Here is a 25,451-nt window from a genome sequence, read left to right as displayed (position 1 = left end):
GCTGGTAAGCGCATGTATGCGATTTTCATGCGCTGCGTTTTTTTGGAGTGTGCGTTGGGATTTTCCAGACGCAGCATGTTGCATTTTTTGGCCCTGCAAAAAAGCGCATGCGCACATATGCGCACGTTTTGCGCTAAAAATGGCCATTATAGCCTATGGATGCGCATATGTGCGCACTGGCATGCTCATGTATGCGTTTTTTTGCATATGCGTTTTTTTTTTTAAACCATGGAATTTAGGGGTTTGGGTTAGAGTTAGGGTTAGTTAAGGGGGTTTAGGGTTAGGGTTATGGTCAGGGTCAGGGTTAGGGTTAAGTATGGTTTTGTTAAGGATTAGGGTCATGGTTAGGGTCAGGATTAGGGTTAAGTATGGTTTTGTTAAGGGTTAGGGTCAGGGTTAGGGTTAGGGTCAGGGTTAGGGTCAGGATTAGGGTTAAGTATGGTTTTGTTAAGGATTAGGGTCAGGGTTAGGGTCAGGATTAGGGTTAAGTATGGTTTTGTTAAGGGTTAGGGTCAGGGTTAGGGTTAGGGTCAGGGTTAGGGTTAGGGTCAGGGTTAGGGTTAAGTATGGTTTTGTTAAGGATTAGGGTCAGGGTTAGGGTTAGGGTCAGGGTTAGGGTTAAGTATGGTTTTGTTAAGGGTTAGGGTCAGGGTTAGGGTTAGGGTTAGGGTTAGGGTCAGGGTTAGGGTCAGGATTAGGGTTAAGTATGGTTTGGTTAAGGGTTAGGGTCAGGGTTAGGGTTAGGGTCAGGGTTAGGGTTAAGTATGGTTTTGTTAAGGGTTAGGGTCAGGGTTAGGGTTAGGGTTAGGGTCAGGGTTAGGGTTAGGGTTAGGGTTAAACGCATAAAAACGCTGCGTTTTTTTCATGCATGCTCATAAAAATGCTTGAAAAAAACGCAGCAGTTGTATGCTTATGTATGCGTTTTTTCAATGCGTTTTTTTGCGGGAAAAACGCGCTGCAAAAAAAACGCAAGTGTGAAACTAGCCTAAGGCATGCTGTGTACTCCACAACTATGCTCGAGAGTACAGCTCCAAGGTAGATGTGGAGCACCAGCAGCCACAATGTAATCCAGTGCGCCATGTGGGAAGACCATCCAACTCAGGTGTGCATGTGAGAGAAACCTTTACTGACTATTTTATGAGTCCAGAAGGTGCCGTGCACTGGCAATACTCCTGTGCTGGTGTTGGGGAGCCTGAACAGCAGTGAAAGATCAGAGAAGAAGAAGATTGAGCGGCAGCAAAGAAGGACCCGTATTTTTTTTTGTTTGTTTTTGGATTGATAACAACATAGTTTCTATGGGCACCGGCCGGACCACCCGACCCCCACTATGGATAAGGAAACGTTTGTTGTAATCTAGGTCCCATAGTCCCGTTAACTTACACCATGACCATACTTTGACTCTACCCAATAGTGTTGTCATGATGTTCCCATAACACTGGCCGAATGTAGCCGTAGTGTAGCCCCCATTATAATTTTGAGAAAGAACACAAAGTAAATGTATCAATAAAAATTTATTCGAAAAACAATAAACTTTCTGACAAGCATTGTAATTGATTTTTCAATTTGAAACATAACAGATGGCCACAAACATTTTGGGCCAACAACAAAAAGGTCAACAATAAACTTTATTATTTAGTTTAAATTCTGGCACTGTGGGTAGTACCCATAGTTTGATGATGCATCCTGATTGTAAGTATGATTTGTTGGTGGTCCAAGCAGCTCGCTAATGTATGGGCGACTGGCTTGATATTGTTGAATTTGTGATTGGCCTTGGTTTTTTTTTTCGGAATAGTCCAAAAACCGACATCAAAATGTCATCATATGGCAAAATAGGTGTGGGATCATGTAACGCTGTAAGCAACATCTGGACCAGGCTTGTGAAAATGTTCTGGCGATCCGGTGGCAGGGAGCGAGCCTTGTTAGCTATTTGTAAAGCGAAAAAGTCGAATTCGTCTTCCGTGGTTGACTTCTTTATCAAGGCTAGCGTCTCATTTGCTGCTTTTATTGCTTTATTCTCTTTTTTTTTTGGTTGGGCTCTCCTGACACCGGACCGCCAGCCCTTCCTCTACCAACTGTTTCCACTACAACAGATTTTTCAGCAGTGGCGGACGACGATGCCCCAGCATCTGATGACAATGGGGCACCACCAGAAACATCTTTACCAGCTGAAGAACAGGTCACAGCAGCTCCAGTTGAAGGTTCAGATGCGTCTTCTGAATCTTCCTCTGCCGGAGGGTCAATGTTGTCTTGAGTGTTGTCTGAGAAAAAAAAATGCATAATATCAATATAGTATTATACTTATCTTGCAGAGACAGAGTGCAAACGCAAGACAAGTGACATGCTGTGGGGGCAAAACACGTGTCACCTGTACGGGAACAGCGCTACAACCTCCACTGTTTGTACACATAGTGGAGAGGGAAATTCATCACATCTCCTCTACTATGCTGTTCTATGTGGGCACAACAAATTAAAATAACGGTGCAGTTGTATGCAGCGTTGAATACAAATGCCGATTGTGTTATACCACCTACAAATAGAGGATAGATTGCTTTAAAATACTTTTTAGAAATAAAAATTATTTACCTATGCAATGTCCTGCCAGTTACCAAAAATTGGAGTTCCTCATAAAAAGCGAAGGAGTGTCGGGTGGGAGAGGATCCACTTTTATTGCAGCGTGCCACATATTTATGGAATCTGTCCTTCACGGATCCATCGCTGCTTTACATCTTTCTCTAAAAGAAAAAAAGCAACAAAACGTTAATTATAATATATAGGATCACCAATTTTTGGAGTGTAAAACGAAGATTCTAATTACCAATTTGCAACTGTGTTGCATTGTTACACGAATCCCAGTCAGGATACAGCTGGCGTAACACTTTGGTCCAGCAGTGATCGCGGTAATAGCGGTCCTTGTATGCCTCGTCAGAAGGGTCCCATATGGGTGGAAAATCACGGACCTACAATGTAGAGATTCCGATCATTAGATACTATGTTAACCCTCAAAAACCAAAACCCCCTCCCAAAAAAAAGTATTTACGACCAAAAACAACAAAAAAATTACCCTAACCCTACCCCTACCCTCCGAATCACTAGCCCTAACCTTTACCCTAATCTCTTCCCTTACCATAATCCCTACACTAATCCCTACACTCAGTACAAACCCTACCAAAATCCCTACACTAATCCCTACACTTAGTACAATCCCTACCATAATCCCTACACTTAGTACAATCCCTACCATAATCTTTACACTAATCCCTACACTTAGTACAATCCCTACACTAATCCCTTCACTAATCCCTACACTTAGTACAATCCCTACCGTAATCCCTACACGTAGTACAATCCCTACACTAATCACTACACTTAGTACAATCCCTACTGTAATCCCTACACTTAGTACAATCCCTACACTAATCCCTACACTTAGTACAATCCCTACCGTAATCCCTACACTTAGTACAATCCCTACACTAATCCCTACACTTAGTACAATCCCTACCATAATCCCTACACTTAGTACAATCCCTACACTAATCCCTACACTTAGTACAATCCCTACCATAATCCCTACACTTAGTACAATCCCTACACTAATCCCTACACTTAGTACAATCCCTACACTAATCCTACACTTAGTACAATCCCTACCGTAATCCCTACACTTAGTACAATCCCTACACTAATCCCTACACTCAGTACAATCCCTACCATAATCCTTACACGTAGTACAATCCCTACACTAATCCCTACATTAATCCCTAGATTTAGTACAATCCCTACCGTAATCCCTACACTTAGTACAATCCCTACACTAATCCCTACACTTAGTACAATCCCTACCGTAATCCCTACACTTAGTACAATCCCTACACTAATCCCTACACTTAGTTCAATCCCTACCATAATCCCTACACTTAGTACAATCCCTACACTAATCCCTACACTAATCACTACACTTAGTACAATCCCTACCGTAATCCCTACACTTAGTACAATCCCTACACTAATCCCTACACTTAGTACAATCCCTACCATAATCCTTACACGTAGTACAATCCCTACACTAATCCCTACATTAATCCCTAGATTTAGTACAATCCCTACCGTAATCCCTACACTTCGTACAATCCCTACACTAATCCCTACACTTAGTACAATCCCTACCGTAATCCCTACACTTAGTACAATCCCTACACTAATCCCTACACTTAGTTCAATCCCTACCATAATCCCTACATTTAGTACAATCCCTACACTAATCCCTACACTAATCACTACACTTAGTACAATCCCTACCGTAATCCCTACACTTAGTACAATCCCTACACTAATCCCTACACTTAGTACAATCCCTACCATAATCCCTACACTTAGTACAATCCCTATACTAATGCCTACACTAATCCCTACACTTAGTACAATCCCTACCATAATCCCTACACTTAGTACAATCCCTACACTAATCCCTACACTTAGTACAATCCCTACCATAATCAATATCCCAAACAGAATCCAAAATACGTCCTGGGTTCCTCAATTATGTGTTGGCTGGGAGGGGTTAATGTAGACCATATGTACCCAGGCTGCAGTGTATGCGCAGCCTTTCTGGCTCTAAAAAATGGTGGGACCCAAAAAAAAATTTACGTGGGGTTCCCCTACATTTTAGGGCCAGAAAGGCTACGCAGACAGCTGCGAATTGATATGATATTCATAGCCTAGGAAGGGGCCATAGATATTGCCCCCCCGGCAACAAATACCAGCCCGCAGCCGCCCCAGAAACGGCGCATCTATTAGATGCGCCAATTCCGGCACTTAGCCCCTCTCTTCCCACTCCCGCGCAGTGGCGGGATGTGGGGTAATAAAGAGGTTAATGTCACCTTTGATTGGTGACATTAAGCCCGGTTAATAATGGAGAGGCGTCAAGAAGACGCCGATCCATTATTAATCCAAAAAAGTAAAATTGGAAATAAAACACAGACACAAAAAAAAACATTTAATGAAATAAAAAGACACAGTTTTTGTCAAAAATATTATTACATTCTCAATCCATTGCGACGCCCTCGTTCATCTAGAAAAAAGGAAAAAAAAAACAAATTCATACTCCATGGTCCGACGCAGTCCATAAACGAGGGTCCCACGACGATCTGCCATGGAGAACAGTCACATCCTGAGATGTGACCATCCCCCATGGCACCAGAAACACACTGACAGGAGCTAAGCTCCTGCAGTGTGTTACTGCGCATGCACGAGAGAGTTTACCGGAGTTCATTGACTCCGGTACTCTCCTTTACGGCATTACTGCGTGGGAAAGATCACACGCAGCTACAGTGCCGTAAAGCGAGGTCCCGGAGCGCCCAAACACCGGTAAACTCCGCGAAAAAGGGCAGGAGCATCGCTATGTGGTGTGTATGTATTTAATGTTGTAGGTTGTATGTCCTTTATTGTATGTTACATGTGTTGTATGTGTATTGTATGAGTCATGTATGGGGTTTTTTTTTAACCATTTAACTGAACAATTGTGCATGGTAGTCGCAGGGACTACTCTCCCATCCTATAGCCGGATGGGAGCAGCAGTCCCATACAGCGACTGGGCACAATTGTGGGCCTACCGTCGCATGGGGACTGACGCACACAGACTGACGCACACACATACATGCATGCATACATACCAAATCAATGAGACGGCCCACATCGATCCCCATGCGACGGTATCGTTCCATGACGTTATGGCGAATTCCTTCTTCCCTACACTCCGCCCACGCACTTCCTCTTCCTCCCGACATCACTTCCTTCTGCTGCGTTTTTTCACCCAATTCCGCAGCAATAACCGCAGATATTTTTATCTCTGCGGTTTTGCTGTGGAATTGCATGACTCAATGGAAGTCAATGGGTGCTGAAACGCAGCAGAACCGCACAAAGAATTGACATGCTGCGGATTGTTAACCGCAGCAAAACCGCGCGGAAAAATCCGCAGCATGTGCACGTTTTTTTTTTTCTCATAGGAAATAAAGGGAATGTACAACGCAGCAGAATCTGCTGCGGAACCGCACAGCCAAAACCGCTGCGGAACCGCAGCAGATTCCGCAACGTGTGCACATACCCTTATGTTCCCTCACAGTAAACTCAGCCCTTTCCTCCATCTGGTCCCTTCATCTAAAATGAAAGCACATTTCATCTTCAGCTCTGCCGTGGTGCTCTTACCAGTACCCAACTTCTCCTCTGGCTGTGTGGCCCCTCTCCATAATATAACTCTCCATAATGTCCCCCCACACAGCCCTTCTCCACAATATTCCCCCCACACTACTCCTTGCTATGCCATCCCCCAAAGACTATAAGCCTCTCCATAATAACCCCTCATAGTACCACTCTCCGTAATATTCCCCCACACACTGAGCTTCTCCATAATATCTCCCCCATAGGGCTCCTCATCTTAATATCCCCCCCATATACCCACACTGCCTCTGTCACGGTCCATTTTTGGAGACGTGGCAGAATGTGGATTCTTATAGAAACATTTTTCCTTTTTCCCCCGGTGGCTGCTGGGGTTTACTACAACAGTAGTTGTTTTTGGTGCTGGTTTTGCCCCCGGTGGCCACTGGGATTACTACACGTGTGAATTAACCAACAGGTGATGACTACACCCCCTCCTTCCTATAAAAGGTCATCATGTGCAGTAAATCACTGTTGGTAATATTGTTCATTTGCTAACCAACCCTGGGCCTTCTCCCTGCCGGCCGATTCACCATCTCTACGGTCAGTGGACGAGTTTTTTGCGGCTTTGGCGAATATGCCCCCTGTGGTCCTTGCTGAGGAGGAGGACTCACAGGTGCAGGTGGATGAGCCCAGGCAGGTGGGAGAAGTTGGTTCCCCAGCGGTGTTGCCTGCGGATCGTCGTGATGTGGGGGCATGTTTTAGCTGTGGGCAGACTGGTCATGTTTTCAGGGTCTGCCCAGCGCGCGCCAAATCTTCTGTACCATCTAAGAAGCCGCGCCCCCCTGGTCGTGTGGAGGGAGGCGACCAAGGAGTGTATATTTCCTCCATTTTGCCCTCTCAGTGTACTATGTCAGCAGAGGTGGTGGTTAACGGGGTACCTGAGGGCATACCGGTGTTTGTGGACAGTGGAGCGGGAGTCAATCTGGTGGACGCTCACTTTGTCCAGACACATGGCCTGAAGTGTAGGACGCTCCCAAACCTCTAAGCATCCAGGCCATTGACTCTGTCCCACTGAGCCAGGGGAGGTTGACCCAAGTCGTAGAAAATATACATCTGCGCATAGGGACTCAGCATGAAGAGTCCCTATCATGCTACGTCTTGGGGGGAATTCCATCACCTATCGTTTTAGGCCTCCCTTGGTTAGAAAAACACAACCCGGTCATAGATTGGCGGTCTAGGGAAGTAGTCTGCTGGGATCAGTCATATGAGGGCTGCTGCCCAGGGGCAACTGTCTCTGCCGTCTTTCTACAACCATCCCCTACTTCTCCAGTGGGGGAAGCAGAGGTGCTGCCAGGGAGTAGGGGCAAGTCTCTACCCTCACCACATGCTAACCCTGGGTGTCGGAGTCCTCCTAGGAGGAGGGGTCGGAGGAGATTGGTGACTCCTTCTGAGCATTGTGGGGGTGTGAGTATGACGACACAGGGGGACGCCTCTGTTGTCAGCCCTTTGAAGAGTTCACCATTTTGTGGCAAACGCATGAATGGTAATAAACGTTCAGGTCCGGACCTGTGTGTGAACGAGTATGTATGGGTGGCCACCAAAAACATCCAGTGGAAGTGTGTTACTGGGGTCTGGAGTTCTCGGGTTATCGGGCCGTATCGGGTGTCGGCCATCCTTGGCCTGGAGACTTACCAGCTGGAGTTACCCCCAATTATGCCCATACACAACTCGCTCCCCAGGTCGGCGCTCTGGAGATTTGTGGTGCCTCCGGAGCATACATTGCCATTTCCATCTGCCCACGTTTTCCATAAACCTGCAAGTCAGGTGGTCGCTGAGGTGAACTCTGGTGGACCTAGGTGTCTGCACCGTAGGTGTTTTTCGGGAGAGTTGTGGTGTTGAGGGTCCAGAGGCCCCTCACTGAAGGAGGGGTACTGTCACGGTCCATTTTTGGAGCCGTGGCAGAATGTGGATTCTTATAGAAACCTTTTTCACCCGGTGACCGCTGGGGTTTACTACAACTGTAGTTGCTTTTGGTGCTGGTTTTGCCCCTGGTGGCCACTGGGATTACTACACGTGTGAATTAACCAACAGGTGATGACTACTCCCCCCTCCTTCCTATAAAAGGTCATCATGTCCAGTAAATCACTGTTGGTAATATTGTTCATTTCCTAACCAACCTTGGGGAAGACTGGACCTGCCTGGTGGAGAGGGGGTTCAGCTTGTCTGGAGCAGTGGAGTTGCTGCTGGATGCTGCTCGGATCCTTTCTCTGTTGCTTGGAGCTTTTGCAGCAGAGCAAAGCTAAGTTTTGGGTTTTAGTTGCTTTAACCCCGTTGTGTCTGTTTTATTTTCCTTTGTGTGTTATTGGGTGCAGTTTACTTTATTCCCTGTCTCACCTCCTGGGGAGGGGGTTAGTTTAGCTCAGGGCTAAACCCAAGATAGGGACAGGTGGGGGACTTGGGCCTCACTACTTTCAAGTGTACCCCCAAGTTAAGGAAAGTCAGGTCACCCCCTTAGCCTGAGGGGCAGTTCATGGGCCCAGGTTCCACGTCTCCTGCTTTGTCCCAACTGTCCCGTGACAGCCTCACTCCAAAATATACCCCCCTACACTGATCCTCTCCAAAATATCCCACCAAACTGCCCCTTTCAAAAATAATCCCTTCACACCGCTACCCTCTTCATAAAGTCCAACCACCCCACTACTCCTCGCTATACTGTGCCCCCTTTCTCAATCCTCCTCATAATGTACCCTCCCATCCCCCGGCTGCCTCATTTAAAATGATTATTAAACAGCTGTAATCTCCAGCTCCTCCATGGAACACTTGACGAGGTTTTGGTGCCAGCAGTAGTGTGATGACGTCATTCGCATACTGACCTCATCACATTGCTGTGCGGCCGCGGTCTCAGCATCGTACATCGCACTGATCAAATGTATTCGCTTCTGAAAGAGCATTAAAGAGAAATGGGATCGGTGCCTCGCGGACAGCTGCGCGGCGGATTAAACATTGCTTGAGCCGCATGTTGTGCAGGGTTCTTGTTACATATTATTTGTGTATGGTGCAGATGAGAATATGGGAACGAGTGAATGAAAGCGTCATGTCCGCAAAATATCAGTAATGCAAAGTAAATACTTGTAAATACACATATAGAACGTGCCAATCAAATATTTACTAACCAAATATATGATGTGGATTGCGGGATGATGGGCGTAGACGCATCCCCATAGTTACCCAACGGAGCACATGCTGACGTGAGTCACGTCGTCGTGATCCACATGTGCCATATAGGGAGCCAGCTACTCGTCTACAGGTAATGTGTAATTTACATTTGACTGTGTATATATACAGCTCTCCTATATGGCCTGTGTGACTGAACCCTGATGAAGGTCTCTGAGCAAAATGCATGTTGGGATGAGGAGCTGTGAAGTATGGCTAAGAGTGACATCTATCCAGGCTCGGACTGGCCCATAGGGGAACAAGGCAATCCCCCGGTGGGCCCCTGTGCAAATCTGGACCCCCAACCTTACTATATGGGCAGTACTTGTCATAATTCACTCTGTACAAAAAAAAAAGCAGCATCTCATTCATTAACTAAACTACCCAGTTTATTATTATTTAGCGATATAGGTACATTTGTGAAGTAGGGTCATGTAATATTTGTATGTAGGTGAAAAGTGCGCCCCCAAAGTCAATATTACCGGTGGACCCTTGGCACCCCAGTCCGACACTGTCTCTATCTATCTATCATCGTTTATCTATCTATCATCGTTTATCTATCTTCTAGCTAGCTCAATCCTTTTTATCTACACTGTATAACCAAAAGTATGTGGATCCCTAAAGTGTTTCATTTACACCCATTGCAAACAGATACAAAAAAAATCAAGCAAATATTACTGGAAAGAACAGTGGTAAAACATTGCAGACTCCATAATTGCACAGTCCAAACGTTCACTGGTATCAACATCATCACAAACACTGCACCCTTGCTAGAAGCGGCATGGATGGACAGCTGCATGCAGCTGTAGATCACCAAGCACAATGATGAGTGTCAGATGGAGTGGTGTAAATCTGTCACCACTGGACTCTAGAGGAAATGTGTTCTGTACCAAGATGGATCACACTTCCCTATCTGCATCTGATGGAGGAGTCTGGGTTTGGTGATTCCAGTAGAACGTTACCCACTGACTGCATTGTGCCCCATTGTGTACAGTTTTTGGAGGAGGATAATGCTATGTGTTTGTTATCAGTGGTCGGCCTCAGCCTCTTAGCTCCAGTGAAAATAAATCTTAATGCTTTGCAAGATATTGTGGACAATTGTAGTTCCCAGCATTGTGGGAACACTTTGGGGAAGACCCTTTGAGTGGCCGTACAGAGCCCAGACCTGAACTCCGTACAACACCTATACTGGAGATTGTGAGCTCGGCCTTTCCTCAACGTCACGTTCTGACCTCACAAATGCTCTTCTGGATGAAGGGGCAAAAATTCCCAGAGATACCTCCAAAATCTTGTAGAAGATTGGGAGCTGTTCTAACTGCAGAGGTTTGAGTCCATATTAAAGGGAATCTGTCACCAAAAGTTGCAGGCCTATGTAAATGGCCTGCGTCCGGTCCGATGGGAGGGGTTTCTTCTTTCTTCTCCACCCCATCCGTGGCCCTCGTCCGTGCTCTTCTCCGGTATTCTCCATCGTTCGCGCGTGCGCAAAGCAATCTTTCTTTGCGCACGCAGAGAATGCTTTGCCCAACTGCGGGCAAAGCCCAAAATCCTTACTGCGCATGCGCCAGTCACTATGTCTTGGAACACAGCGAAATACTTCCGGGACATAGTGTACCGGCGCATGCGCAGTAATGATTTTCGGCTTTGCCCGCAGTTGGGCAAAGCATACTGCATGTGCGCAAAGCAAGCACAAGCTCCATAAAGAAGTGGAGTGATGAATTTCTTGAGGAGGAACTAGCATGGCTATTCTGCCTCATGGCCAAACTGTAAGTGTTGGGCGCTCAGACTGCCATCCCATGGCGTCTGTTTACCGTTACTCACGTTTAGTGATGTCCGCAGAGAGTTTAAACTTGACTGAAAAGAGCATGTTTGAAGAGTCCAGTAGAAGGTTTATTCTCAGCTGAATCCTTGCATAATGCAGTTACAGTAGGTAAAAAGAGACTTTCCTTGTACAGAGCTGTATAAATGTGTCTCCAAGATGGAGAAAGACCCAAAGATGGAGAAGAAGGGAGGGGTTACAGAAATGAGAGTCACATGCGATGGGGGAGTAGACAACCTCTAAAAGGAACAGATCTATACACAGCAATGAAAAACAACAATATGATTAAATGCAGTACTGTCTGTATGACTCTAAATCATGGGACATGACAATGGCTGTTTATGTCTCTGACCTTAATCACAACCAACAATGTTGGGATGAATTGGAGTTAGACCTTCTTATCAAACATCTGGGGCTGACACCAAAAATGCTCCTTGGGCTAAATCATGTGTTTATTAATACAGACTGTGATCCATCTCTACACTATATTGTGTGGACACATAGGTTACATAATTAACACAGCAAGAAGTTCTGATAAGGACCAAAACTTTTTGCCACATGATTAGATTGGAGCGAATTTTTCAAAATTCGGTTCCGATTACGATCAGCGGCGAACATTGTATTTGCAATATTCACCAAACACAGCCGAACGTCATTGGAGTCAATGGGAGTAGAAGTGACCGAATGAGTTCGGAATCAATCGTCAAACATAAATTCGGCACAAATAGGGTACCAATATGGCCGGAATATGGCAAATCCAGATTCAGCAACCGATTGCGAACACATTCACTCAACTCGACACATGATCCCCCTGAATCTCACCTAGTTCCAATCATGGTTTAGCTATAATATTAGTATTTTTATGGCACAGGCCCACCTCTGCTCTCTGCCGAAAGTTCCCTATCCTCCTTTTTAGATATTCAGTTCGGCGGGAATTTTTATGAAATCTAAAGTAAATCTCTGTCCTAAGTTTTAATATTTTTTGAATTTATGTGAACTTTCTTCCTGTCTTTGAATGAAAATTATCGTTTTCCTATTCATGGGACATTTTATGGAAATTTTACAATTTTAATGGAAGCTTGTTCTCATCCTAAACTACAGAACTGCCCCATTCGAAAAAATTATTTTTTTTACTAATGGTTTTTAATGTTCTGTAGTATTTATGTCACTACAAGATCAATTTACAAAAGTGCAGTAAAACTGTGACAAATAGGGGTAAAGACTGAAAGAATGGCAAAATACTATTTGTTCAAGTTGGCTATCTATGAGAATTAAAGGAGTTGTTATTCCCTTTATCTTTTAGAAGCGTCAGCCAATGACAAGTTGATCAATCAGTTTGTAATCTAACAAACTGTTTCAGTTTCCTGCAGCAACCCCGCAGGAGGAATGAAGAATTACACACGCTAATTGAAATTGAAATTAGTAGTTGCTCTCTCTGCTCTGGCTAAAATCTCATAATCTAGAAAATTCTATTACCAATGAATTGCTATACTGTGTTTGAAAATTGGTTATTTAAAGCAGACAACCCCTTTCATTCATATGTTATGTCTATAAGAAAGTCACAAAACTATCGTCAACAACAGCTAGTTAAATTTTAGGAGAGGCAGTGCACTAATTCTGTTGAATGAGGACGCTCTGCTGGCAGTATTATTTATGGGGAACAGCTGGCGGTGCATGGCTTATACTGGAATTGCTTAGGTGGTAAGAAGCCTGCTGGCGCTATTATTGGTTGCCGCTTTTCTGGCACTGTTTCTGGGGGTCACTACTTGTAGTTTTATATGTTAGAGGCATTTTATTGAAACATTGTTCATTTAGAAAAGTACTTCTCTAATACATATTTGCTGTGATTCAGGATGACAGTCGCTCTTTCAGCATTGATCCTGTATCTGATGATTGGAAGAAGCCAAGGTTACTGGAACAATGGAAAGCAGCAGAGTCTATTATCACACGACCAGGTAAGAAAAAAATGTGCCGCACTTTATATGTATGAATTATACCAGGCCACGTAACGTGCCGCCACATGACTGCCACTGGTGGCTGTAAAGCAGCAAATCTCAGCATACTTCAGACTATCCAGGCATTCTGAGAAATGTAGTCTGTCAACACTACATATCTACGTGGTGGATTGAAAAAAAAAATTACACAACCAGATTTCTAGAAAATTGTTCCCACTTGCCATTTATAACTCTTCATGTTTTTTGCAAATTTTCATTTTTGTGCTTTAATTTTTTCTTTCCCTTCATCGGAGAGCAATAACTTTCTTGTTTTTTCTGACGATATAGCCTTATGAGGGGCTTGTCTTTGCAGAAAAGTTGTAGTTTTGAATGACACCATTTATATTACCATTTAATGTACTAAAAAATGGTAAAACAAATTCCAACTAAAGAGAAATTGTGAAAAAGATGCTATTTCGCCACTGTTTTTTTGCCAACTGTTCTTATTACCTTCATTGTGTCGTAAAAACATGCATAACGATTCTCCAGTTCAGTATGATTACGGCGATACCAAACTTTCATTTATCTATCTATCTGTCTATATATATATATATATATATATATATATATGTATATACACACTGTAAATACAGTAGGGATTGTACTCGCTCAGGTGCAACGGGAGGCAATCAGGAGGCAGGTTCCTTTTAACGTTCACGAGGTTTATTGCTTCACAAGCTCACAAAACAGAACAGAAAAAAAAATAGCCTTTTGCTCAGGCAAAACAAAGTACAAGTGTCCAGTACTTCAGACTCGGTCCTGGAGCCTCAACACACACAGGAGCCTTCCCCCTCCCCACATACAGCCCTACAAAAGTAGCTTACCTTATATAGGTATAACCACACCCAGGAACCTATCACATGACTAGCCCCGTGACATCACTGCAGGTCCTCAAACACATATAGATGTATGGTGACATCCCTTAGTGCTTACGTGCACTAAAGAAAACACTCTGGGCTACATCACAGAGACAAGCCATCTCCATGAAACATACCTCCCATCGGTTATACGACCCTAAGCCATGCTACATGCTTCCCCCTCTGCCTAAAACTGTGGGGCTTGGCACTTTCCCCCACTAGACAAGGGATTCTTGAGAGGGCATCGGTATTACCATGTAGCTTCCCTGCCCTATGTTCTTCATGAAAGCTGAAGTCCTGCAGGGCTAAGAACCCTAGCATTTCTACTCTTTGCTTCCCTCAATCATCTGAGTGGGGCACGGTCGGATATCAACCTAAACTTACGTCCCACCAGATAGTACGTATCCACCGCCCACTTTATGGCCAAGCACGCCTTCTCTACGACTGAGTAATTCCTTTCACATGAAGATAGCTTCCTATTCAGGTAGAGAACAGGATGCTCCTCCCCATGTATTTCCTGGGAAAGGACTGCTCCTACCCCGACATCGGAGGCGTCTGTCTGAAGAATAAACCCTTTCTTCAAGTCCAGGGCCATCAGAACGAGTTGCTTACGCAGAGCCCCTTTCATTTCTTGGAAGGCTGACTCTGCCTCTTCGGACCATCTGACTAAAACTGATTTTGTCCCTTTAAGAAGATCAGTCAGAGGCGCAGGCACCATTGCAAAGTTTGGGATGAACCTCCTATAATATCCAACAATCCCCAGGAAGGCTCTAATTTGCTTTTTGGACAAAGGTCTTGGCCATGTTTGAATTACCTCCACTTTACTGACTTGGGATTTTATTTCGCTTCGACTCACTACATATCCCAGATACTTGGCTTCTTCTTTACCCAAGGCACACTTCTCTGGGTTTATTGTAAACCCCGCCTCCCTTAGAGCATCAAACATAGCTTGGACCTTTTCCAGATGACTCTCCCAGTCCAGGCTAAAGATGACGATATCATCCAGGTACGCATCTGCGTAAAGCTTATGAGGTGCAAGGATTCTATCCATAGCCCTCTGGAAGGTTGCTGGAGCTCCCTGCATGCCAAATGGCATCCAGACATACTGGAAGCATCCGTCTGGTGTAGGAAATGCAGTTTTCTCCTTGGCTTCCTGTGCCATGGGGATCTGCCAATATCCCTTCATCAAATCCAAGGTGGTTATGTACCTGGCGGGCCAAAGTCATTCAATTAGCTCATCAACGCGTGGCATGGGATTTGCGTCAAACTTGAGACCTCATTCAGCTTCCGATAGTCATTGCAGAACCTCCATTCACCATCAGGTTTTGGGATCAGGACAATTCGCGGAGGAATTTCTCAGGAGAATTGCCTCAGGATAGCGTGTGGTATAGTGATGGCCCTGGGCTGATTTAACTAGGGGACCGACCAAGTCCATGGCAATTCTCTCAAATGGCACCTCAATAATGGGCAATGGCACAAGGGGGCTCCGGAAATGAGAGGTGGGAGCAGTTAATTGACATGTAGGGCAGGACCTGCAATAGTTTACTATTTCCCGGTGACACCCAGGCCAATAGAACCTCTGCACAATCCGTTCCTGCATTTTTTCCACCCCCAGGTGTCCCTCCAAGATGTGTAAATGGGCCATGTGCAACGCCTTCCGTCTATAGGGCCTGGCACTATCAACTGGTCTACCAACTCCTCCCTTATTTTCGTGACCCGGTACAACAACTCCCACTCCACACTCATCGTAAAATAGGAAAATCTTGTGTCAGTCCCTGGCTTTTATGCAACTCTATTAATCACAGTGACATTGTTGAGGCTTCCCTCAGAGTTGGGTCCCTATGTTGGGCAGTACCAAAATTCCGGCCACCATAACTCCGGAATGTCAGCTACAGGGGACACTTCCTTCTCATCCCCTACAAGGACACAAAAAGGAAACCCGTCTGTCTCTGGTTGTGGCGATACCTTATTAGGGTTCATTGGTTCCCTACTCTTGCTAGTGACGTCAGAACCCTTTCCCCACAGATCCCAAAACAAACAAAAATCCCGGCCCATAATTATAGGGTGCAACAAGTCCCTAAAGACGCCGACTTCATGAGACTCCTTGCCATGCACCATTTCAATGTCCATTCTGGCCATAGGATAGTCCTTTGCATCACTATGTATGCACTGAACGCTGACCTTTTTCCCCGGAAGTAGGTTGAGAGGAAAAGTGGCCCTCATAAGGGTCACCAAGCTCCCAGAGTCTATCGCCATTACTGCTTGACCGTTCACCTTCACAGGACACATCACATGCTGCAGTCCATCTGCTTGGTGGTCTGGGGACAACAGACAGCTATATGTCCTGGCCTTTGGCACCTATAGCAAATAACATCACTCATAGAGACCTTGGGCATCACCTCCCCTGCCCCTTTTAACCTTGGATGCCCCACCCCTTTATGGGACTCTACCCCCTGCTGGGACCCCCAATACCGAATGAGCTGCCTTCCCAAGGAGCCTTCCATCCCCTGGTATCTCTCGACCCGTTCAACCATGTAATATTCACTGCACCCGCTGTCCATCACCTCGGTGCTGAAGTCGCGCCGAGAAGGTGGACAGGGGAGCAGGGCATATTGCATGTGCCTGCACTCTCTCCCCACTGCCCCGTCACTATAGTCACCTTCTGATGATGGCTCCGTGCTCCCAGCTCCCCCCTGGCTCTTCCTGTGTCTGTGCCAATAGGACCTGCGGTCACGTGACTCCCAGTGTGCAGCACTGCGGTCATGTGATGGAAGGTCCTGAAGCTACAATGAAATGCCTGCATGAGCAGCTCCTGGAGGTCAGCACAGACACAGGAAGAGCCGTGGGGGAGATGGGAGCATGGAGCCATCGTCAGAAGGTGAATTAACTGTTTGTTATTTTATCATGTGCTTGCCAGCTTGGGGGAATATAGGGACGGGGGGCCATGTCCATGCCAGCAGGGGGGAATATTGGGACGGGGGGGCCATGTCCATGCCAGCAGGGGGAATATAGGGACAGGGGGGGAACTGTGTGCATACCAGCAGGAGGGGAATATAGGGACGGGGGGGCCGTGTGCATGCTAGAAGGTGGGACTTTAGGGACGGGGGGGGCCGTGTGCATGCCAGCAGGGGAAAATATAGGGACGGGGGGGCTGTGTGCGAGTTGGCATCAGTAGGGGGGCATATAGTGACCGGGGAAAACATATCCAGGATTTGATGGGGGGCTATGTTCCAGCACAAGGGGGCCATGTACCAGGATGGGGGTTATATAGATACCAGGATGAGGGACATATACAGTATATGATTTGAAAGACGGACACTGTCATTATAAGACACACCTCCATTTAACATAAGAAAAATTATTTTTCTTCACCAAATTTGGGGGTGTGTCTTATAATCAGGAGCGTCTTATAAAGCGAAAAATACGGTATATATATAGCCACAGGGTCCTACTCCACTCACCAGTCCCAAGAACCTTTATAACACGGAAAACCGAAAGGTTCATAAAACAATCCACCACACAGAGCATAAAATAGTCCAGGAACACAAATACAGTCCAGTAACAGGATGAATGCCCTGGGAGATGAGAGTCACAATCCTCTGTTTGAAGATTTATGTGACTGTGCATCTCCAAATATTTCTCCGGATAGTCTCATCCAGCAGTATTTCCAGGGCAATCTGGGTTACTCCAAGACTCTCTGGGTATGCTTGCCATTCCCTCAGGAAAAGATGTACCGGTATATCGTTGTACCAAGGACTCTCAATTAATCCTTATATTTTATTTATTTTTTATTTTGAACAGGAGAAGGAATTTGGTAAAGAAAGAGTTCCTAGGGCGGAGTCTTGTAAGTATTTTCAGAAATTTTTCTAAATTAGAAAAGTGTAGAATAAATCAATATGAATCAGATAAAAGGATATTACATTTTTACCTTTTTTGGCAATCAGGTCCTGTTTTTGACTAGGGAATTATCAAGGATGGACTCAAATGCTGAGGCACTCCTGTGAAAGTGACGCATGAGAGGAAACCTGTCGCCAGATTTTTGCTACCTTATCTGAGAGCATTATGATGTAGGAGCAGAGAACCTAATGCCAGTAATGTGTTACTTACTGGGCTGCTACATGTAATTTTGATATAGTCACTGTTTTATCAGCAGGAGATTATCACAAGAGGACTAGTAAACCTGCAGCTAGGATGTCCAACCCACCTCCCACCACTAGTTGATAGCTTTCTGCCTATGCACAGAATACATAAATAAAACTGCCAATCGATGGTGTGGGTGGAGTAAAACAGAGTTCAGCATTCAGAGAACTGCTAGATCTGCACCAGTTAAAAAAAAGTGATTTTAGCAAAACTACTCAGTAAGTGATACATTGCTGGAATCAGGGTCTCTGCACTTACATCATGCTGCTCTCAAATGTGAGACAATAATAGAGCCTATCTACCTATCTACCCCAATGCTTGTATAGAAAAATATGAAAACCAAATTCTTATCAAATATATACATTTTGTTGAACAAAGTAAAAAATAAATGTCAATATAACACGATTGAAAAAATTGGTGAAGACACAAGATGAATGACAGCGCAAACAGGTAGAGTTGAGCGACTTTGGTCGGATCGGGTTTCGTGAAACCCGAATGAAACAAAATAAGTTTCAGATGAAACTCGTCCGACTAGAGCAAAACAAAGTCGGAGTTTCGTCCGACTTTTATTTCCCATTGACTTGCATTGGGGTCGGGTTTCGGACGAAACTCCGACTTTGTTTTGCTCTAGTCGGACGAGTTTCATCTGAAACTTATTTTGTTTCATTCGGGTTTCACGAAACCCGATCCGACCAAAGTCGCTCAACTCTACAAACAGGCGATTAGTAATTATTTGTACAAGAGAAACTTCATATGTATAAATATAGAAAGAACTGTGAAAATGCCAAACGTGAGAAAGATGGTGCTCAGAGGTAGAGTGCACTCGGGTAATAATGGGAAATCCCATGTAAAAGAGTATATTTGTGCTCAAAAAAGGAACGTCAAATGAATCACATGCTGCCTCAAGAATGGACATATACATTGCTATAAAACCCACACTGCTACATAGCGCAAGCATTGCTGTAAGACAACTGATGTAGATGCTCACCCATAAAGTGCAGAAATGCCTGTGCATGTCAAAAAGTCCCAACTCACGTTTCGCATAGGCTTCCTCAGGGGGTCTATTTGTTGTATGTGTGTGAAAGGTAGTTTATATGTACATGATATACCTGTTTCTGTGGTGTAACAGGAGAACACCGCATCATGTGGGTATATGTGGATGGAGCTTCCGCCGCCATACTCATCAGTGACACGCATTACAGCATACAGATGCCTTCAGCAACGGAGGCGGGTAGGAGCATCCACGCGCATGCGCACCCAGCGGAGGTCATGTATGAAAGATGAGTATAGTATGTATATGAAGTTTCTCTTGTACCATTGCAACAGCCCTGGTACGGGGCTATTTCGTTCACTGTTATCCACCTCCACGCAGCGTCCACAGCCGATAGAATAACCACAGACAACAGGTCTCGGGATAACAGCTTTACTTCAGCAGAACAGGGAGAAATAACATGGAGTAATGGTAACAGTTCATGTGGGGAATCCACGGCCAATACAGTTCAGGATTGGATTCTGACACAGAATTAAGGTTCTGGAGCTTTAAAGGGAATCTGTCACCCTTTTTCAGTAATGTCAGCTGATCCCCTGCTGTGTGTCCGGAAATTTTGCCTGCTCTGTCCACATTCACACTACTCCAGATTTTAAACTTGCTCCAATTAGGCCTCTGGCTACACTCTGTTTCTACTGTAATCTCTGGGCTCCAACACCGCCAGTTGCTGCTCAGAAGTGTCTTTGGCACAGGTACGCCCTCCTGCCCAGCCTGGTTCCAGCACGCCAGCTGTTACCGGGTAGTGTCAACGTCACTTTGCCACCAATATGTTGGTGGCGGTTGGGTTAGCCGACTCTAAGGTGGCTGCAGTTTAGGTGCTTCCTATGTGGACTGTGGGATCTGGCAATAAAGGCTGGATCCGTAGTGCCAATAGGACAAGCACCCCCTGTAGGACTGTGGGTTTCGGTAACTGCGGCCGGCTCGCGGCCTTGCAACTTTGTTTTTCATGGGTACCTTCTGCTTCCCATCCGGGTTCCAGTACCGTCAGCTGGTTCTTGGCAGTGCCTTTGGCTTAGGTGCCTACATCTCGGTATCCGAGTTCCAGCAACATCTGCTGGTCCTTGGTAGTGCTTTCTAGCACAGGAACCTCCTGCTTAGTAACCGGGTTCCAGTAACGTCAGCTGGTCCTCGGTAGTGCCATTGGCTCTTGTTCCTTCTGCTACCCATCCGGGTTCCAGCACTGTCAGCTGGTCCTCGGTAGTTCCATTGCCTCTTGTTCCTTCTGCTGCCCCTCCGGGTTCCAGCACCGTCAGCTGGTTCTCGGCAGTGCCTTTGGCTTAGGTGCCTCCATCTCGGTATCCGAGTTCCATCAACGTCTAATGGTCCTTGGTAGTGCTTTCTAGCACAGGTACCTCCTGCTTAGTCACCGGGTTCCAGTAACGTCAGCTGGTCCTCGGTAGTGCCATTGGCTCTTGTTCCTTCTGCTACCCATCCGGGTTCCAGCACCATCAGCTGGTCCTCGGTAGTTCCATTGCCTCTTGTTCCTTCTGCTACCCATCCGGGTTCTAGCACCGTCAGCTGGTCCTCGGTAGTTCCATTGCCTCTTGTTCCTTCTGCTACCCATCGGGGTTCCAGCACTGTCAGCTGGTCCTCGGTAGTTCCATTGCCTCTTGTTCCTTCTGCTGCCTCTCCGGGTTCCAGCACCGTCAGCTGGTTCTCGGCAGTGCCTTTGGCTTAGGTGCCTCCATCTCGGTATCCAAGTTCCAGCAACGTCTGCTGGTCCTTGGTAGTGCTTTCTAGCACAGGTACCTCCAGCTTAGTCACCGGGTTCCAGCAACATCAGCTGGTCCTCAGTAGTGCCATTGGCTCTTGTTCCTTCTGCTGCCCCTCCGGGTTCCAACCCCGTCAGCTGGTTCTCGGCAGTGTTTTTGGCACGGGTACTCCCTCCTGCTCAGCCTGGTTCCAGCACGCAAGCTGTTTCCGGGTAGTGTCAACGTCACTTTGCCACCAATACGCTGTCCTGTCATGTTGCGGTCGGGTTAGCTGACTCTATGGTGCCTGCAGTTTAGGTGCTTCCTATGTGGACTGCGGGATCTGGCAATAAAGGCTGGTTCCGTAGTGCCAATAGGACAAGCACCCCCTGTAGGACTGTGGGTTTCGGTAACTGCGGCCGGCTCGCGGCCTTGCAAATTTGTTTTTCATGGGTACCTTCTGCTACCCATCCGGGTTCCAGTACCGTCAGCTGGTTCTCGGCAGTGCCTTTGGCTTAGGTGCCTCCATCTCGGTATCCGAGTTCCAGCAACGTCTGCTGGTCCTTGTTAGTGCTTTCTAGCACAGGTACCTCCTGCTTAGTCACCGGGTTCCAGTAACGTCAGCTGGTCCTCGGTAGTGCCATTGGCTCTTGTTCTTTCTGCTGCCCCTCTGGGTTCCAGCACCATCAGCTGGTTCTCGGCAGTGTCTTTGGCATGGGTACTCCCTCCTGCCCAGCCTGGGTCCAGCACGCAAGCTGTTTCCGGGTAGTGTCAACGTCACTTTGCCACCAATACGTTGTCCTGTCGTGTTGCGGTCGGGTTAGCCGACGCTATGGTGCCTGCAGTTTAGGTGCTTCCTATGTGGGCTGCGGGTTCTGGCAATAAAGGCTGGTTCCGTAGTGCCAATAGGACAAGCACCCCCTGTAGGACTGTGGGTTTCGGTAACTGCGGCCGGCTCGCGGCCTTGCAACTTTGTTTTTATGTTTTCATGCTTTCTAGCACAGGTATCTCCTGCTTAGTAACCGGGTTCCAGTACCATCAGCTGGTCCTCGGTAGTGCCATTGGCTCTTGTTCCTTCTGCTACCCATTCGTGTTCCAGTACCGTCAGCTGGTTCTCGGCAGTTCCTCAGCCTTCTTGTACCTTCTGCTACATATCCAAGCTCAAACTTTTTGAAATGGTTTTTGGTAATCACTCTGGATCTCCCTGACGACGACCCTGAAGACCACCAAAAAGATGACCCTGAAGAAGATGACCAAGAGGATAAAGAACATGAAGACAACCACCAAGATACAGAACAACAAGAGACAGAAGACCAAGAAGCAGAAGAACAAAAAGCAGAAGAACATCTAATATATAAATCTCAAAGTGTGTATGTATGTGTGTATGTCCGGGATAGGCATCCGCACCGTCGTAGCTACAGCCACAAAATTTGGCACAGTCACACGTCTGGACCCCGAGAGCATCCTAAGCTATGTTGTGAGGCGAAATTTTAATCCCGCGCGTTCCAATTCGCCAAACAATTTTGCCCCTATCTACATACTGGGGGAAAAGTGTGTGCGCGTCAAGCCCCGCCCCTCATTATGATGTCATAAGGCCCCTATTTGCATACTGGGGAAGCAGTGTGTGCGTATCAAGCCCCGCCCCTCATTATGATGTCACAATGGTTGCCATGGTGACGCTGCTGTCATCATAGGTTGCAAGCCCTGCCGCCGCTCATTATGATGTCATAATGGTTGACTATGGGATGGAGGATGTGTGATGGGTATATGGGCACTGGACTATGGGATGGAGGATATGTATGACGGGTATATGGGCACAGGACTATGGGATGGCGGATATGTATATGGGCACGGGACTATGGGATGTAGGATTTGTGATGGGTATATGGGCACTTGACTATGGGATGGAGGATGTTTGACGGGTATATGGGCATGGACTATGGGATGGCGGATATGTATATGGGCACGGGACTATGGGATGGAGGATATGTATGACGGGTATATGGGCACGGGACTATGAGATAGCGGATATGTATGATGGGTATATGGGCACGGGACTATGGGATGGAGGATATGTATGATGGGTATATAGGCATGGGACTATGAGATTATGAGATCAAGGATGTGTGATGGGTATATGGGCACTCTACTATGGGATGGCGAATATGTATGATGGGTATATGGGCATGGGACTATGGGATGGAGAATATGTATGATGGGTATATGGGCACTTGACTATGGGATGGAGGATATGTTTGACGGGTATATGGGCACGGGACTATGGGACGGCGGATATGTATGATGGGTATATGGGCACGGGACTATGAGATGGCAGATATGTATGATGGGTATATGGGCATGGGACTATGGGATGGAGGATGTGTGATGGGTATATGGGCACTGGACTATGGGATGGAGGATATGTATGACGGGTATATGGGCACAGGACTAGGAGATGGCAGATATGTATGATGGGTATATGGGCACGGGACTATGGGATGGAGGATATGTATGATGGGTATATGGGCATGGGACTAAGGGATGGAAAATATGTATGATGGGTATATGGGCACGGGACTATAGGATGGAGAATATGTATGATGGGTATATGGGCACTGGACTATGGGATGGAGGATATGTATGACGGGTATATGGGCACAGGACTAGGAGATGGCAGATATGTATGATGGGTATATGGGCACGGGACTATGGGATGGAGGATATGTATGATGGGTATATGGGCATGGGACTAAGGGATGGAAAATATGTATGATGGGTATATGGGCATGGGACTATGGGATGGAAAATATGTATGATGGGTATATGGGCACGGGACTATAGGATGGTGGATATGTATGATGGGTATATGGGCACGGGACTATGGGATGGAGAATATGTGATGGGTATATGGGCATGGGACTATGGGATGGAGGATGTGTGATGTGTATATGGGCATGGGACTATGGGATGGAGGATGTGTGATGTGTATATGGGCATGGTACTATGGGATGGTGGATATGTATGATGGGTATATGGGGACGGGACTATAGGATGGAGGATAATTATAATTTGCTATAAATAACCACAGTTAGCTACTATGCCCGGGCAGCGCCGGGCTCTTCAGCTAGTTAAGCATAAGACTAAAAATCAGAGCAAAAGATATTATCTAAATTATAAGCAGAAGAAGACTAAGCAGTGTATGGGGGTGAGTCCGTTCCTCCTCGTGGTGCCCCTGGAAAATGCCTGCTGCTGCAGGCCAAACTGAATGCGGACAAATCCTGTTGTAAATCTTTTGTGACAGGCTGAACGGAAGGCGTAATCTTCAAACTTTTATAGATAACTACAGGAATGCCTGTCACAAATAAGAATATGATGACGAAGAAGAATAGGAAGAAGATGAAGAAGTAGAATATGAAGAAGAATAATAGTTGAATAAGAAGATTATGAAGAATGTAAAAAAAAAAAAGAATAATAGGAAGAAGGTGAAGAAGAAGAAGATGAAAAAGATGCTGCTGCTGAGGATGATGAAGGATAAAGTGTGGGAGAAGTAAAAAAGAAGGTGAAGAGCATGGAAGTAGTGAAACATAACTCCGAACGTCTTTAAAAAAAAAATGTATTCCTGCTATTCCATTTGATTGGGCTAAACCTCTATGCCTTTAATGTCTCCTCCACCTCCCACAATACATTCTACATTATTATTAGTTGTTTTTCTTCATGTAGAATTAACCTACAAGGAAAGAAAGGGTTTATTTTAATTCCGATATTTCTGCCCCATTGACTTGCATTGGTTTCCGGTATCGGAATCGGCGATATCCGATACTTTTTGGGTATCGGTCCGATCCAATCCGATATTTCACGATATCGGATGGTATTGCTCGACACTGCTTCTGAGCTGTTTAAAAGTTCACGCAGCCACCATAAATCTACTGTGCCTCAGATACAAGACCGCAAACACAAAAAATAGTCCATGTCCATGCGCACGCCTGCGTTCCCATAGACCGTAATGCGTTATTTTGATGTATTTTGTGCGCAAGCATTTTTTTTACGCTGTTGGACGGACCCAAAAATGCAACAGGTTGCGTCTGGCACGCCTAGGCGCACACCTTAAAAAAATACATGCGCACGAAAATGCATATGAACGCGTGCAAACACTAGACATGCGCACGCCATGATAAAGATAGGTACGCATGACGCATGTGCATGGACGCACATGATGCGCTGCGCAAAAAAACGCTAATTAGAAACCAGCCTTACAAAAATGCAGCCCAATCTGCTGCGGGAAATGAGCACGGACCAGCCGCAGCTCTGCTGACCCGAGTGTCACAGTGATGCTAGGTTCGGGAGAGCTGTGGTCAGGCCATACGATGTTGTCCGTGCTCGGACCGATTTACACGTACGTCTGCATGAGCCTTTATACCGAATCGTTACTCACAAAACTATATATCAGTCTGCTCAGATCCCACTGCTCTATAACATGGAGCCTGCAGAATAAAAGGCAGTTTCATGGTGATAGGTTTCCTTTAGGCTGTGTGCACA

The 25,451-nt window shown here is 46.0% G+C and overlaps 1 protein-coding gene across 2 annotated transcripts in view; it reads left to right on the top strand.

Moving 5' to 3' along the window:
• Nucleotides 1–6,357: 6,357 nt before the first annotated feature.
• LOC141098610 (adhesion G-protein coupled receptor F3-like) overlaps nt 6,358–25,451 on the top strand; it is a 130,529-nt gene continuing 111,435 nt past the window's right edge. Inside the window, exons 1-3 of one of the 2 annotated variants that reach the window (XM_073586571.1) lie at nt 6,358–6,756; nt 13,038–13,140; nt 17,838–17,880. In XM_073586571.1, coding sequence (XP_073442672.1) covers nt 13,039–13,140; nt 17,838–17,880 — 145 coding nt within the window. In that variant the 5' untranslated portion in view covers nt 6,358–6,756; nt 13,038. The remainder of the gene's footprint in view (nt 6,757–13,037; nt 13,141–17,837; nt 17,881–25,451) is intronic. The other variant, XM_073586572.1, reaches the window with a different exon arrangement.

Source organism: Dendrobates tinctorius, unplaced genomic scaffold (assembly GCF_039654945.1).
Source record: "Dendrobates tinctorius isolate UK_male_01 unplaced genomic scaffold, ASM3965494v1 ptg000093l, whole genome shotgun sequence".
Taxonomy (NCBI): domain Eukaryota; kingdom Metazoa; phylum Chordata; class Amphibia; order Anura; family Dendrobatidae; genus Dendrobates; species Dendrobates tinctorius.
Note: the sequence above shows the minus strand (reverse complement) of the source record. Positions and strands in the feature narration are given on the sequence as shown.